General features: G+C 37.4%; 1 protein-coding gene across 5 annotated transcripts in view; it reads left to right on the top strand.

Annotated features, from left to right (window-relative positions):
* The window catches only part of ST7 (suppression of tumorigenicity 7), a 136,758-nt gene that overhangs the window by 96,993 nt on the left and 22,230 nt on the right, over positions 1-17,535 (top strand). For all 5 annotated transcript variants that reach the window (XR_009933155.1, XM_062491923.1, XM_062491922.1 and 2 more), the window contains exons 9-10: positions 8,154-8,268; positions 16,865-16,937. Coding sequence is in view for 4 of the 5 variants with exons in the window: in XM_062491923.1 (XP_062347907.1) it covers positions 8,154-8,268; positions 16,865-16,937 (188 nt within the window). In the remaining variant the exon portion in view is untranslated. The remainder of the gene's footprint in view (positions 1-8,153; positions 8,269-16,864; positions 16,938-17,535) is intronic.

Raw genomic sequence — 17,535 nt, 5'->3', positions numbered from 1 at the left:
AAACAGGTTTCTTAAGACATGGAACATGATGGAAATGAAGTGTTAAGAGGTTCATGACACCATCTGGGAAATATGATTGGGATGTAGTGAGTCTTTGCCACTTCGAAAAAATAAAATATTTGAGAGTGTTTAATTTATTGCATATATGAGGCCATCTTGAGGACATTACTGATGGATTAGATTGTCTTGCTTGAATTTTGGGCAAGAAAAGACTGAGATCCTACTTAAAGCACCTTAATGGAAGGAAAATGAGCTGTTGATGACTTAAATGTTTGATTTTATGGTTATATGCACTGCTGATAGGAAAATCATATTTCTTAATACCGTATTGAAGGTATTTAAAAATATGGACTTATTTAAAAACTGATTTTTAAAACTGTTTAAAATCAAGGGCACTTCAATTTTAAAAAAAATTGGGTAGGAATTTCTGTTGCTTCTGTGATTGATTTTGAGATAGTATTTTTTTGCTGGCTTTGCTGCTTGGATGTAATTCAGTCAGTTGAGTTGAATTAATGAGAATTGCAAACCTGTGGTTTCCATGGAAGCATGTAATATAATCATACATAGGTGTTGCTTTTGCTTGTATTTCTAATTATTTACTATATTTTGCTATAGAAACCAGCAGCTGTCACTATTTGTATATATTGAGTTAACTTGTGATCTCATTTTGATTAGTGTATTTTTGGAATAACTCCAATGTAGTCAACAGAATTATTCCAGTTTTATTATTGTTTATTCAGAGCATGATATGGTCTGTGAGGGAACTAGATTGCTTTTACTGTCCCTGAGGAGAAAGTCTACAGTGCTTGTTGTTTTATTTGTTGTGCTGATTATGTTAGGAGGACTTTAAGTAGTTTGTTGTAAATGATGTTGGAGAATTTAGTATGTGTAGAGGCAAAAGGCCATAATGGTGGCTGTGAGTAATCTTTAGTATCCCTGCATGCTGAATCTTCCTTGTGGACAATGATGCGAGCCAGTAGTGGTGATGAGCAAGGATAGCCTTTTGTGCCACCTGCTTTCCATCTGCTCTTGTCAGATTCCCTCACCATTACAGTGGAAGAAAACAGGAATGTGCTAGGTTTGCATTTTATGTTTTTCATTGATTGAAAACAGAGAGGATGTGGAGGGTATGCAAAGGCACTTCCCTCTCTGTTTTATGGGCAACTGAATCAGTGACTGCACCACTGAATTTAGGACCAGGCCAACACACTTATTTTTCTTAGCTGGGTCACTGGACTATCCAGATGAAAATGTACTGTGCAAGAAAATGAATTGTCACATTAATTGGAGCTTCTTGAGATTGTTCCGGAGAACATTTGGTGGAACAAGCTTTAATTGAAGGGGGATGTATGTTTATGAAAGAGAATGGTGGCAGGCAAAAGGTGTGCTAGTGGACAAAGCAAGAGAAGATGAAAGGAACTCCTTCTAGAGTGTATTTATCTCCTGCCCCATGGGTATGTACTCCCTCGAAGATTGCTTTGTATTTTTATTAGGTATATATTTCTGAAACACAGTGAAATTGCAACTTCCTCTATGCTCAGCAACTTTGTTCAGCATTAAGTAAGGTTTAGTGAAAGAAGAGGGTCTCCAGGTCTTCCTTAAGTCTGGAGAAGGATAGAACAAAAAATACTTTTTCAGGGTCAGAAAAGTATATTTTATTTCTAGTGTCAGTCATATCTACTGAGAAATTACTTTTCAGATCACAATAAAGGACCTGGAAGTCTTCTTCTACACATTTAGCTCTGAGAACCTTGGTGAGGATATTTCAGTTCAATATGTTTGTGTGTTCATCTTGGTGCTCACCTGCCACCACTAAATGCATATTTTATGCCACAGAGGACACCTAAGCAGCTTGTATTGTCCAGAGTGCTGCATGATTATCCATTGGCTGCATGAAACATCCTGAAAACAGTTGGGCTGCCCTAAGCATCTGAAATAGTTTAAGAGGTGATGTCACTTGAAGGGTTTGAAAGAGTACTCAAGCACACTAAATAAATTTTAATGATAGGGGTAGGTTGTATTAGTGTTTTTTGCTGGTATGGTAGTTCTGCAAATCTAGCATACCTTCTTGGCAACTTCTTTTGCTGAGCTTTGAATAAGGAATTCTATTCAATATTTTATTGAATTCTGTATTCTTGTGTGCATTGGTGATTACTTCTTGAGTAAGAAAAATATGTAGCCAGAATGGTGTTCTGCACCTCGAATTATCAAATTGTGTGAAACAAAGAGAGTACTTATTCCTAATAAAGATGTTATGATCCCTAGCAATTTAACAACACAATTTCTGCAGCTACGTGCATCAGCAGCTACTGTCTGTCTCTCCCAAATGCTTCTGTGCTTGAGGCAAGGATTAGTGAGTCAGACTCTTTGGCTTGTGTTACACAGGTCAGGTTAGGCAGGCTGCTCTGCCTTAAGTGGGATTCTAGTTTTATTTAAACATCTGTAGCAGTTGTTTAAAGTACCATTTATTAAAATTTGAAGGGAAAGTACTTAGTACTTAGTTCAGTGAGACCAAACGTTATCTCACTTTACTATTCTTTACTACTTCTATACTTTTATATATATTTTGCTACTCTTGTGAATGGTGACATTTGCCAGTCTCTACCACAGAGTGATGTCTTCAGGTAATTATTTTTCTGATACACAAGCACTGCAATAATGGCAAGTGATAAATGCTGATCTTAACATTTTCATATGTCTGTATGTTCAAATACAATTTGTTGGATCACAAATTCACATGGTATGGTAAGTAGGTAGAGCAAATTGGAATATCCCTCATTTCAGTGGGCACTTAAAATGGAGACTTCTGTGATTCCCCTAATGATGTTTATCCCTTCCTTTATCTTCACATGACTCAGACCCCTCACTTTTAGTCATGATTGTGATTCTGCCCAGAACTCTCAGAAGCTAGAAATTAATTGCCTAAACTGACAGTAATGATTCTCATATAAATCATTACAGGTTTCCAGTGCTGTCATTCTGTTAAGATAGAATAGTCACATAGTGTTGGTTGGAGCCCGTGTAACTGGACTCCTTTTTGTCCACCATCTTGCATTGCTCCATATTCAGAGACTTGTATACTACTTTAATTATGGTCTTTTATCTCTCTGCAATCTCCTAGCTCATTTTTGAGCTTCTAGATATTTCCTCACTTTAATTTAACCTAAAAATCCACTTATAAAAATACGTCAGTTTCTGAAAAAAGTACTTTGGGATGTTCTTTCAAGGATTAATTCTGCTTCTGTGTACTGCTTTTGCCATCTTTTAGTAGCAACTTTTACTTTCAGGGAGCATTAGGTGTATTTATTACGAATTTTCATGAGCAGGTTGTTTTTAGTAGAAGATATCCCTGCCCTCAGCAGGGGGGTTGGAACTAGATGATCTGTAAGGTCCTTCCTAACACAAAACGGTTCTGTGAATCTTTGATGCAAATAAAGGAATTTTTTTTTGAGCGGGACTATGAGTAATGACTTTATTTTCATGCTTTATAAAGTCAGTAATATTTGATGTAACAAACATTATTATAATTTAGCACTGTTACTAGTTTTATATAACATGATTCTTTAGTAGTAACTATAAAATCTGGAACAACTTGTGGTCTTATGGTTTCATGCCGTTATCTGTCTTTAAAATTCCCTTTATTCCTGAAATACACACATTTTACAGCATAGTACAAATAACAACATTTTCATAATTGTACTCCTTAAAGAACTTGTCGTACTCTAAAGACTTTAATCCTCCAATTAAAGAGAACAGAAAGGCTGCATGTTCTAACATATTTCTTTAGAGTATTGCATATTTAGTAAGATGTTTTTCATTTTATTTACTCACTGTTAATCCTACACTGAAGAGAAGTATTATCTTTGAATATTATGCAGCACTAAGTCTAAATTAAAATTTAAGATGGAATGTTGGCAAGTTATAAATCCATGCCATCCCAGAGTTACTGTGAACTGGATCTGGGGTCTTTTTTGACATTTTGAACTTGTCAGATTTCCTGAATTTCACATACAAGGAAAAGACAAGGTTCCTGCTGCTAATCATTTACAAGCTTCAAAACAACAAGATCTGCTGGATTTGATTTCTTAGCTCTATCCTCTCTGAGCTGTAAAAGAGTAACTGTAGAGCTGCTTCCAAACAAAACAGTCATTATTTACCAAAAGGAATGCAGCACTTAAAGGAAATATTGTAATGACAGAATCCTACTTTTGCTGCAATTAAGCAGAGCTGTATTTAAATCAGGTAGGTCCACTGTATTTTAGAGAATTTTCCAACTCCAAGAGCTATGATGTGTTTACATCACATGAATCCCACTCGCAATGAGACAGCAGTGGAATGAATTGCACTTTTAGGACCATGAGTTAGACTAATTTTTAATAATATGATGTTGTTAAGAGAGCTTTTTTGTGTGCTGACTTTGGTCTGCTGACAGTGTTTCTGCCCTTCTGTCCTTGCCAGGTGAGCTGGCCAGGAGAACGACTTAAGAGTTAGAATATCTAATTAGACATCAGAAGGTCAACATAGAGTGACAAGTTACAAATACCTCAAACCCAGGCTAAGATTCAGTCAGGGCTTAGACATCTGAAAGATCATCTGCAGACAGTGAAGCCCACAGAAGTGGAGGCTTCTGTTTTTCTATTTAGAATTGGCTTGGAGTTTTACCTTTCCTACCTTGTTTAGTTAACAGATTACAGGTCATATAACAGAAAGCAGTTTATGCAAAGCACTTGTGAAAAATGTTGGTGCTATCCATACTACCCATATCCATGTGTGCTTGGTCCTTCAGTTTTGGTGTACAGTTGCACCTGAAAGATGGCAGCCTCCTAAAAAAAACTTCTTTTTTAGGGAGAGAGTTTCCAGTTTCAGATACTCACTGCAGGAACATATCCACTAGGAATTAAGGTTGTAAGAGTTTCACTCTTTGCATTGAATTTCCCTTGTTTTCTTGTTGTTTTTTATTTTTGAGATAAATTCACATTTCCTTTTAATGAGTGCATTCAGTTGAATATGAATCTGACAAATGTCACTGTTTGTGGAGAAGGTAGGAGTACAAGCAACAATGAACGATTGCATGCCCTGCCCATAAAATTTGTGACCACGCACACAACCATGAAGTATTTCTCAGGTTACAATAAAAAGGTAAAAATAATTAAAATGTATAAGCCAAATGATTTGGCAAATACTGATCTGTAACTTTGCAGAAAATACATCTTTGGGTGCAAAGGGATGTCTGTGTCTCTTAAACTGGAGTCCAAATTACAGCTCAATGATGTACAGAACTCAAGGGTGTGTTTTTCATCTGGTGTTGAGGAATAGTGTGCCCATTTTTACATCTTCATGTGGAATATGAGCCAGCTCCCCGTCCATCTGCCAGGGAGCATAGCAAGCTCAGTTTGCTCCCCATTGCTCCTCAGCATGACCCAGTATGTGGCCTGCCCTGACCACTCATCAGACCTGTGTGGCAGTTTTTTTCTTCCCCAGTGTTTGTTTTCACTATGAGATCTGAAAGATGAGCTGTCAAAATATTCTTCCTTCCAAGTGGCTTTACTTTCTGGCAAGTTTCTCTGTAAACAAATTTCTACTGTGACTGGAAATTATTTGCAGTGGGAACTAGAAACTATACATCCAGATATGACAGAGAAATGAGTTCATGTCTTCTTTTTCTTTTTTTTTTTTTTTTTAATAGCAAACATGTTGTCATTTATGCACAGTCAGTGTTCAAATAGCTGAGTGGTCACTTAGAGGTGTTTTATTTTTGAGGCTACAGTATTAACTGAGTTCAATATTACTGGACTGGACTTCTTAGTGCTTGACCTTTCCCAGAGGAAACCTTTATTAACACTTTTCAGTTTGGAGGCCTGGCAGTCCAGACAGTGACCTTTATTTCTCTGCTGTCTGAGACAGGCTTTATCACTCTGGCAGAACCTAATTAAAATAGCAAAAAAAATAATCAGTGAGTGATGTCAGTGAGAGGTGGAGACCCAGATTAAGAGCTTTTACTGGCCAGAGTACATCTGTAACTAGCTGCAGCTCTTCCCTTTCCCTCACGGATGGAGGGGATGTTATTTTGCCAGCCCTTCTTCATTCTCAATGAGCAAGGATAATCTTTCTTAATCCCTTAGAGGGGTTCCTTTGCAGGATATTCATTCTGAACTTTAAATCACATTTATGTAGAGCCAGATTCTGTCATGCTCTTTCCTGCCAAATAGTAGCTTCCACTCTTAAAATTCCACTAGTGAGTAAGGACAAGAATGAAGAGAAGTAGGCTTAATGATGGGTCTTTAACTAGTGAATCCAGCTATGTGAATTTCCACCTGAACTTACTTTTCTTCATGAACAATGACTTAAACTTTCATTTTATTCTCAAACCCATTCACTTAACTTGCAAGAGCATCAAGATCTCAAGATCTGTGGTCTTTTTGAAATGGGGGAGAAAAGCTTGCAAACTATCCAGTTTTGTTTGTGTTCTTTTTCACAGGTTCAGCTCCTACCAGTGAAATCAGGAGTTTATGGCCATCCCCATGTCCCCATGCCATTAACATGAAAAGTTCAGGGATTTCTTTAGCTGCTCTCTCGGTGATCCTGATTCTCACCAGAAGTTTATATAATCAGTTGAACGAAACACTGCCATTCTTGCCTTTCATCTTCTAATAATCTTCAAACTGCAGCAAAGGCAATGCTATTCCAGACAGATAAATTTAGAGTCTTACGGTCAGAACAGTTCTCCCATTATCTTATACCAGACCATTTAATAAAAAATAAATTCTCTGTGTTTTCTTCTCTGTTTACCTGTTAAGGTCTCTTTCTTAACAGAGTGAAGAAGCTCCAGTGCATTACCTGTTTCTCATTTTTTTTAAGTTCTTGGTGAATATCCATCCCTCTTGTTTCAATCCTATTTACTTTTATCTTACCTATATGTGAGATTAAGATTTGCTGCTTCTCATCAGTTTTGCTGTTTACATCTTGAAAGGTAGGTTTATTAAGTGTCAGAGTTTTCAGATCTGGCTTATTATTTTCAAATAGAGCAAGGCTGACCGTGAATCATATTCGTTACCTGGCATGTTACAGTATTTCTGTTCTCATAAACCCAATCAGAGAGACTGTAAATTCTAGTATTTCCCTGCAAGTTCCCAAGAAGTGGTGGTAATACCAGCTACCCCAGTTCTTCACTGTCAGGGACTTTTTTGTGCTGAATCTACATCACAAAAGCAGTTAACAATCATAAAGGGCACACAATGAAGCAAGGATCTTTAAACACTTTGGTTCTTTAGAGAATCCCTCTGACAATAAAAAGTATTGGTTAATCAATTCTGCGGTAAAAAACATGGATGCTTCTTGCAAGTGTCACTTAAAAAAAGAGATACAGTTGAGTATCAGCTTCAGTCATTTGAATCTATGCATATACTGAAACTGAGAATATCTAAAAACAAATTCCTGATATCTCTCAATGGCTTAGTTCATAAAGTAAAGGCACTTAGATGTGAAATTACTGGATTATTTTAACTCTATATTTCACTCAGTTTGTCATACAAGATGCATTTCTTAGTTACAGTGTTTTATTTGCATAAGCTTTACCTTTCCTATTGTTGTTCTCTTCCTCTTACTCTTCGTTTTCTTTTTTTCTCTCCTCTTTTTTTCATGTTGGCAACAATTGCAATTATGTTCTAAAGTATTTACAATAAAATTCTTTATCACATACTTGATATTATGGTTGAATATATGTAAGCTTCTCTCATTTGATGTTTTTGTGGTTTTTCAATGTATTTTCTGGTTCTTCCACTAATATACCAGGGAGGTGTTGGATTGCATACTACTGATACTCTGGAGCTACACACCGGTGAAGATTCTTTCCCAGAACAATAACTGTTTCTCACTTTGAAGAAGTCTGTTCATTTAAGGACAGTTATGTGTTCAGATAGCTGGGTTGTTGGATTTGACTAATTACATCCAATACAAGCATGTCTTGACAAGAGCCTGACCTAGTATTCATTATGAGCTCAGAAATTTCTGAGATAATAGTGAACACTGGGGAAGAACTAAGACCAAGGGAAGCTGAGGAGTTTTAAGTTTGCCTTGTCTATTTCAGTGCATTTTGAACAAGAAACCCCCCTCAATTTTAATAATCTAACCCTTTCATGTGTTATTGATTGTAGTTGATGAAGGAGTTTCCCCTGCTCAGCATGTTCAACATCCACGAAAACCTGCTAGAGGCTTTGTTGGAACTGCAAGCATATGCAGATGTCCAGGCAGTCTTAGCAAAGTATGATGGTAAGTTCAAATATATATTTGTATTTTCTCTAGGTGATACACACAGAAGAAATATATTTACGTCAAACTCCTAAAATTTAGGAAACACTGTAATTCAGTTGATAGGCATGAGCTTCATACATGCCCTTACACAATCCTTTATCCAAAGATTAAATGCTGTTTATTTTTTCTGCCAGCACATGCTGAAATCATTGCACAGGGTGATGGCACTCACTAGCAGCTCCCCTGTGCTTTCTTTGTTTTCTGTTGATGTTTAAAGAATGACTCTTTAGGTTCTGCAGAATTTTTATTGCATGCTATTCAAACCTTTTCTGAAGAAAATATTATCAGTTCCCCCGTGGACTTACCTGTGAGTGTTGACTTAGTAGCGTAGAAAAAAAACCGTTGATTTAACTTAATAGCAGTCTAGTGAGTAGCAGACTTCATGTCTTATAGGGAAACCTTGGAAAGCTCAGAAGACTAGATGGACATTTTGTTGGGTTTTTTTGTTTGTTTTTCAGTCAACATTGGTTTATGCAGCATTTCAACTCTTGTTCAGATCACAGCTGCTGGAACTCTAGCTCTTTAAACTTGAAGACACCACGGTTTCAGAGACGCAGAGGTAGAAGCACCAACCAGCATACTTTGTTTAGCTCAGATTACCTGGGTTTTCCTCATACTACATAAAACCTCAGTGATAAAACTTGGAATATTATCCAGTTGTCTAGAGCAGCATTTATCTGCATGCACAGTGCCACTCTACCTCCTCTTACTGCAGCCTGTGGCTTGCTCAATAGCCACTTCTGTGGCACTTCCGTTCTGCATCAAATGAATCAAGAGAAACTACAACTGTCAGTTTCCTATTGTTTTACTACACAGTCCTCATTCATCCTCAGAAAAGTTTCATTCTATGCACAGGGTTATGGGAGTTTATGAAAGGAATATTACATTATGATATAACTAGAAATAAGATCATAACCTGCATGGATCAAATAGCTGACTTAAGTGAAACCTATGTAGCCTTAATTTTGATGTTAATTCTTTTGTCAGGTTGATCTTGTAGCTTTTAAAATGTTCTTAATTGGTAGCTCTTCCTATTTCAGATGTTTTTTTAACAAATATTTTAAAGCTTGAAACATCCACAGTTTTGGGGGGAAAAAAAGATTAATATTATTTGAGCTACTGTTAGGGGAGGGCCGAACAGATAGAGAGTAGCTTTAGATTAGATATTAGGAAAAGTTCTTGACCATGGGGGTGGTGAGGCACTGAGAAGTTGTTAATGCCACATCCCTGGTGAATACTGATGGATACTGACAGATATTATTAGAGCTAGCTGTTGTATAAATGCCTACCAATATGGACACTGGAGTCTATATGCACAGTGCTCATTTCTCTTTCTCTCGGATTCTTTTAGGAAATTGGCTGGTCTTCTGTCCCATTTGCTTACTGAATTGTCTTCTCTTCTGCATGCTCAGTTTTAGCTTTTGATTGCTCCCACTTCCTACCAGAGGCTCCTTGTTCAACCAGTACCACTTATTCTCAGTTCCATTCTTCTGCTTTTCCCACCTACCTATCCAAATCTTTTCTTCAGGGCAGTGATAGTCAAAGATACATCAACATTCCCTTTACAACTTCTGTCTTAACATCTTTTCCATCTACCATTTTCTCTATGGCTTCTGCCTCCTCTTTATTTGTCATTTTCTGTTTCATTGCCTGGGTGCCAAAAAGCAGAACAGTAAGAGCTCACACAGAGGTTTCTTGCTGTCAGCCCCAGTACTTGGGCCCATATCATCACACAGAACTGTGGCAAAGGGATGGTGCATGTTCACTGGAGTACTGAGACCTGTACTTGTTGAGCAGTGAATCTTTGGATGGTATAGCCCAAAAAAATGCAGTAACTCCCACTGAATATGTGCTTACTGCTTTCTTCTAACATCTTTTATCTTAGGAAGTTAAGATAAATTTAAATGAGGCTCATAATAGACCATTGACTTGGTACTAACCCGATCATCCTGCCAGATTTCAGACTCCTGCAGTAGACTGTGGCAGAGATGAGGCTATTATAAAAAAAGATAAATAAACAGCTGATTACAAGCAACATTAGTGATAATTGCTCCTAGCAGTCCAGTCTGGAATGTTTTCAACTCTTTTTGGAGTTAAATTATTCTAAACAGAGATCAGAATGTCACCCAGGCCCTTGAGTACTGCCATTCAGTCGCAATAATGACTCCAGGAGAGATCTTGGTTGTTCTTTGTCTGATTGAAGAAATTGGCAGTTAAGTGGTAACATCAGAGTCTTTCTGGTAGCTTCTTGTATTTCAGTAATTCCTGTGACACTGGGAGAGATTCCTATGTTCTTTATTTTGCCATGTTAAAAAGCAAGCAAGTAGAAATGCTGGTTTTCATTCCCCAGGAATCACAGTATGTTGGCACCTTCTAGTCTTCAATGTAGGTGTGAGGTAGTAGTCCTGGGAAACAGCAGAAGTGGGACAGAACAGGGTACTAAGCCTGTATTCTCAAATCTCAAGACTAAACTCCAGTGCAAGCTCTACTCTGGTGTACTAAAAGCACTGATCCCTGATTTTAAACAGTACCATAGCAGCTCTTTATGTCATGGAAGTTGATGAAACTTGAAAGTGTTTTTCATTTTCTCAAAAGCATCTGATAGAGTCAGAACAAATGAGATTTTTAAAAAAATAAAGCTCTTACTTTGTCTATTTGAATGCAGACAGTTTCAACTCACACTTTGGTGTGTGTATGCACTAGGTTTGCAAAAGGACTCGGCAAACACAGGCTTTGCCAGTATAACCCTTACAGTTCATGAGTCTCAGAAGGCCTGTCTCAGGGAGTCTCAGCTCATTTTAGAACTCATCGGCTTCATGTGTTGTAAGATTTATTGGAATATAAAACACTGAACTCATTTATACTTTCCTATCTGCAGTTTCTGCTGGTCCCACTCCAGTGCTTTTTTTTTTTTTTTACTAAGACCAAACCTGATTTATTGTATTTTGATAATATATGAACAAATTATTTCCTTGAGCAATCTGCTCCCACCCTGGGCTAAAATGTTGGACTGCATCATGCGAAACCTCAGCCTCTGCAAGCAGATGCACTGCTTTGCCAAAAGCCATGTGTTAAATTGTGTTTATATTATGTACCTGGCAACAGAGCTGATGTCCATACTCATTATTCATGGAAAAAGGTTCTCATTAGTGGAACAGCATGCACTGTTGCTGAGCTACATCATTATGGTTTCAGAGTTCAGTGTCTGTCAATAGAGTGAGGATGACCTAAATACTGTTGAATTCTGAAAATATTTTTGGCTCTGATTTAACACATGTTCATGTTATTTACAGCAGAAATAGTTATGGCTGGGGGAGTTGGTCTGCTTGTAGTCATGCTAAGAGCAACTGATTTATTAATTTCCCTGGGCAGCCAGTTGCTCTTATAGGTGTTAGGTGATAACCTGGGCACTGTGTGAAAACTCAGACTTTTCTGGCAGTTTAAAGTCAGGTTTAGAAAGAATGGATGCCACTGTAGTTAATCATATGGTTCCTCTCTAAACCTGTCCTTGCTTTCATTTTTTAAAAGTACAGTGTGTTCCGGTGAGACTATAAGCCTTCTGGTTTGCAGGATGAACACCTTATGCAGATTCTTCTCTCACATAACCTTTGCAGAGAAGGGGAAAGACCATGCTGCCATGCCAGAGTCCCAGATGCGGAGTTCACTTGAGACAATATTCTATAGCAAAGGACACATAGAAAGGAAATGGAGTTTAAATACAAAAGTTCTCGTTCTGCTCTATGCTTTGACACTTTTTTTTTATGTGGTAACAGCTTACTCAAGCAGAATGATACTTTAAATCAGTGTTATATCAAAATGCAGGCCTTTGAAGAAGCATGTCAGAAACAGAGACTTCTTTTTCTTTGAAAACTTCGAACTTAGTGAAATCCAGACAGTTAATACAGAGAAGTGACTGTTCTAAAATGTAGCCTATTCAGAGCTACTCTCTTTTCTCTGCCCCCTTCTGTCCAAGTTCTTATTGTCCTTACAGATATGCATGTAAATTCTATTTATATTGTAGGCAGTCCTTCTGTAGAGAGTTGCAGATTGGCGAAGCAATTGCATGCAGCCTTCAGTTATGTTACCTATGGTCTCCAGGGGTTTTGTAGATAATCTCATTACTTGCCATGTTTATATTTGACTTTTTGAAGATATTCTACCTGGTGGAGCTAACTGGGTAGGTGTTCTAAGTGCAATGAAGAGTTTTCCTCAGAGTTAAAGATGTAGCAAGTGGCAATATGGAAGTAGCCATTCCCTCATACACAGTATTTTATAACCCTTTTGTTTCTTTGAAAGAGATATCTTAAGAGAAAGTTCCTTTTAGTTATGGTTACACCAAAACCTAATCTACCTTCTCCAAGAGATGTAAATCAAGACCTCCAGTTTGTGTAACAGTAATATTGAGAGAATAGTTTGTCTTTGTTCCTATCACACCTTTTCCAGCTTCTGGTTGCAAGAACCGATTTCTTTCCTTCGTATCAAAATCACTTGTCACTTCAGCTAGGTTTCAGCATTAGTTCTGTGTCTGTTCATACCGTCTGGTTTCTTTTTTTGCCTATGATTCTGTGGCATTTTTTGGTTTGCTTATTTCTGCAAAAGCACAAGAAGTCTAAAGTAATTATACTAGTCTTGCTGTCTTTAACTTTCTTTAGCAGTAATCATTCTTTCCCCTATACAGGAATTTAGGATCAGTCAGGTTAAAGTGGCTGACACTTCTTGGTCATTGATGGGCATGTCAGCAAGAGTGGCATACGAAATGTTTTAAAATCAGCAGTTGTAAATCTTTCCATATCTGAACAGTGTAAGTTTTAGTTGTGGTCGTGGCAAAATAAAGACTTGTTTTATGTGCTGAAATGGTTTTCCCATTCTAACATAGTGACTATGTATGTTTGACTGGGGTGTTTCCCACTACTGAGAAAGAATGCCAAAAGTACAGAGAATCGGAACTGGTTTTCGTAAGCACCATATTCATAGTTGTGCTCTGTCCAGCATGTTTTCTACTATATTTTGTGGGAAAATGTGGTCAGTGTTCTAATGGGATAATAGATCTTTTTGATAGTGTTTTCCCCCTGATGTTCAGCTCATACTTAAATGATTTCCATCACATTACTCTTGTTTTTAACCATTTGTATTGGTTTAATTCACATTCTTTCTCAATGTTTGTATCTTTAGAGCTGACTGCATTTCTCTTCTGTCATCACTGATCCAGCCTGCACATATTTATTTGCTAGAGTGCTTTCAATCTTCTTTTTGCAATTCTTCCTACCCCCTGTGCAAAATAGGGAATAGTTTGTGATTAGTCATTTGCATTTTTTGCATTTATTAATGACTAAAGCAATTGCAACATGCAATTGCTCTTCATGTTTAGAGCCTTCTGCTGGCTTGGTAGGGAATGATGCATCATTCCATATCCAGATTCATAATTTTTTGGTTTAGTTGATAAGACCAATAGATCCCATGACTGTTTTAGATTATATATGGCATACTCTGCATATCCATAGCATCTTTCCATCAGTTCAGTCTTACAAACAACTGCTTAAGAAGCAAATGAATAGTAAAAATTTGCTTTCCCAACCTTCCCCATATATGACGAGGGCTTATTGAAAGAAAATGCTTATAAATTTAGTTTTTTGTGTTCTGTTTAACGATACAAGCAGCAAGAAAGAAGAGCCTTTTCTAGATTGACACATCAGTTTCTGTTCGGCAAAAATGTCCTGATGGATTTGACAACAGAATAGTAGTCATATCTTTCTGCACATTGAGAGAGCTACACAAGTAATCACAGGAGGGTGGGAAACAGTGTATGTGAAGATATTTTGCCAGATGGCTCACAGAGCTGGACACAGTCATTTATTAAAACTTCACTTTGGTTCCTGACAGAGTACATATCTCCTAGGGCTAGTGTGGACATGACTCCCTTGCCAAATTCAAGTTGTTACCAGACATAAATTTTTGTGCCTCCCTCTAAAATATGAAGGCGCAGTTTCAGAGATTAAGCCAAAATTATATGAGTATTTTAAGGTATTGTAGTCATAGACCAGCATCTAATATATAGCAAACAAAAAGAAAAACACTTTTGAAAGCAAGCGGGCAACCTGTTAGGACTGTCTCATTTGGACTAGATGATCTCTAGAGCTCACTTCAACTCCAGCCACTCTGTGGTTGACATGAGTATTTGTATTTCTTCCTTTGCTAGGGAATTGTAAGTATTATCCTCAAGCAAATGCTGCTTGCTCTCGAGAAGCATAGTACTGAAGGAGGCCTCCTGGGTGAATCAGGGTCCCTGCTGTTGCATTCCCTGCATGATACTGCCCCTTCCATGAGCTGAGCAAGCTCCACTAGAATTAGTTAGGTTTTTTGCCCCACTGTACTACCTGGAAATCTCCCTCAAATGTTCATTTCACAGAAACTTTCGTTTAATCTGTGGCCTAAATTTAATTCTGAACTCTTTATTCTTATGCCAGTGTTGCCCTTTACATAAGCAGCCCTTCTTCTCTCTTGGTGTTCCATGTGGGTCTGCATAGGAAACAGCTGTATCTTCTCTCAGTCTTTATTTAATTTGGTTTGATACAAAAACAGTCCAGTCGTTCTGTTTGCTTTTGTTGGTCTCGACCATGAGTGATCAGATTTTAACACGACATTTTTTGAAAAACCCCATTTCTTCTGCAGAAAGGACTCACGTGGTGTATCTGACCCTTAGCTCATGTCACCACATTTCTCTTCCTTGCAGATGCCAGCTGTTCATTGTGAATCATCTTGCAATCTATATGCACAGATGTTTCCAACTCAGGAACACTTACTGTCTTACTAGAAGATAATGTTTTGTGATACTGTGTTTGGTTTTAATATATTTAAAAGGCACTTCTGTTTACTGGAAATAAATTTTAACTCCTGATGTTAAGGAAAACTTGGTATAAAGAGGGTTATTGGATGTGTTCAGAAATATTTTCTCTTCCTGTCATTGAAGATGTGCTCATGCCTGTGTCTGTAGCTGTCTGCTATTAGAGTCATTAACATATCTGTCATCCAAACTGCTCTGCATGCTGTTGATTTTAATTACTTTAGTCACTACAGTTGCATACTCAAGTGAAATTGTAGTTGCAGTATATTATAGGGCAGCCTCCAGCAGGATCTTTACATCTCATACTTGAAGTGCAAGTGCACAAACAGATAATAGGATTTAACAGATAGCCTTTTCAAAATGCCTCAGTCATTCTGCAATGTTTTCTGTCTCACAGAATATCATTGTGCCTGGTTGCTTGGTTATTAATAAGTGAAGGATGGTGACTGCTGAGATATGACTTGCTTGTCCTATTTAACTCCCTTCTGGAGCCCTATCTTGCAAGGCACATGAGTTCAGTGAATAACAAGTGTCTCTTAATCCTAAAGTAACCAGGTTACCATGGTAATTTTGTCTTTCTAATCAAGTTTAATGACAAACCAAGGGACAGATAGTTTCTTAGAGCAACAGTTCGATTAGCTGCCCCTCACTTCTACAGTGGACCAACTTCAGTGCCTTGTGTTTACTGTGCTGTGTTTTCTGTTTGCTATAGGAAGTTATCAGTGTATACAGAAGGGTTTGCAGAATCCAGCCTTTAGTGGGTGTGGTTTGATGTGTAATCTTTAAATTTTTAATGCTAGAATATTTCAGTCTCAATATGTGATTGCAGGGTAGATTACAGAATCACAGAATAAGCTGAGTGGAAAGGAACCCTCAAGGATCATTGAGTCTAACTCTTAGCCCTGCACAGGACATCTCCAAGGGTCACACCATGAGATAAAAAATGTGGAAGTCAATTCTCTATAACAGTGAGAACAAATATATCGCTCAAGTCTGTTAAGCAGCATTTCTCTCTACCTTTTGAATGCATTGTGCCAATTTGCTGGTGGAAAACACGTATAAATTAACTTAACTTATGGGTTAAGTTAGGTGTATGATTCCAGTGTGTAACAGGATAAAATGGCCAGAGAGTGTCTGGTGAATGTGTGCTTTGGTCCAGTATTTTCTTAAGAGGCAAAACACCTTATTTTATTTCTGATCTTTAACTTCAATCAATCTACTGGTTGGTTGCTTGCAAGTCAAATCCATTATTGCTTGAATAGCTGTCTTAACTTGTATAGCTGTCACATACTCATATTAGACAACTACTTCTCTATGAAACATGAAGAGTAAGACAGCCCTCAGCTATTACTTATATTTTTGTGAACTATGGAAAAATTCAGATATTCCAAGTTATCTATACATTTATGTATGGAGTAATTAATTATTTCATTATGTCTCTATCATGTCACTCTTTGAATTAGTTCTCTAATGAAACCCGTTGCTGTTTAAACAGCAGTTCCAAAGGTCATTAACACACATTTTAAAGCCTGTATATGAGGTGAAAATTTAAAAATCCGTGTGACATGGCAGCATAAGTCCAAAGATGAGAAAGTATTTTGAGTTCACATACAAATTTTATGTCATGCTTTCTCTTAATTATCAATCAAACACTTTCCTTTCTGCACACTTGTAAGTTTTCAAATGTTTACTTTATTTCTTTCTTTTCAACAGATATAAGTTTACCAAAATCAGCAACAATATGTTACACAGCTGCATTGCTCAAAGCCAGAGCTGTCTCTGACAAGTAAGTGCTTAAAAACCACTGTCCAGCAAAATTCCTGATTTAATGTAAGATTTTTCTTAGTTGAGCCCACACCCTAACAATCTGTTGATTTAGCAGGAAAATTAAGACCTGCGATAAATTGATCAAATTACTTTATATACAAAAAAAGTCATAATTATCAAACATTGCGCCTAGAGATGCTAAGGAAAAAGACAAGAAATAGCATAAATTCAGTTCTTGTTTCAGTTTTATATATACTGTCTGGGTGAGCTTTGGCTTCCTAGATAGTATAGTAAAGATGCAACTGGAAAGGGTTGTGTGGCTGAACCTCTTCAACTTTGTGTAAACCTGACCACAAAAAGGTAATAACTAAATGTGGATGCACTGGTAACAATGTCATTTTGCAAGTGCTGTCAGCAGATTGCTCATCTACTTAAATAGCGGCAGGTGGATTTAGCATTATTATGGCAGGGATTCTGAGAGGTAGATGACATTCATATTTTTAGAGACACAAATATCTGTTCGTTCCTTTTATGTTTTTCTCTTGGGTCTCAACCTTCCAAGGTGCTGAGCACATCTAATCGATGCCTGTGGACTTGAGAGCACTGGCCCACTCTGA

Source organism: Cinclus cinclus, chromosome 4 (genome assembly GCF_963662255.1).
Source record: "Cinclus cinclus chromosome 4, bCinCin1.1, whole genome shotgun sequence".
NCBI lineage: Eukaryota > Metazoa > Chordata > Aves > Passeriformes > Cinclidae > Cinclus > Cinclus cinclus.
The sequence above is the reverse complement of the archived record's forward strand: the minus strand, read 5'-3'. Positions and strand labels throughout refer to the sequence as shown.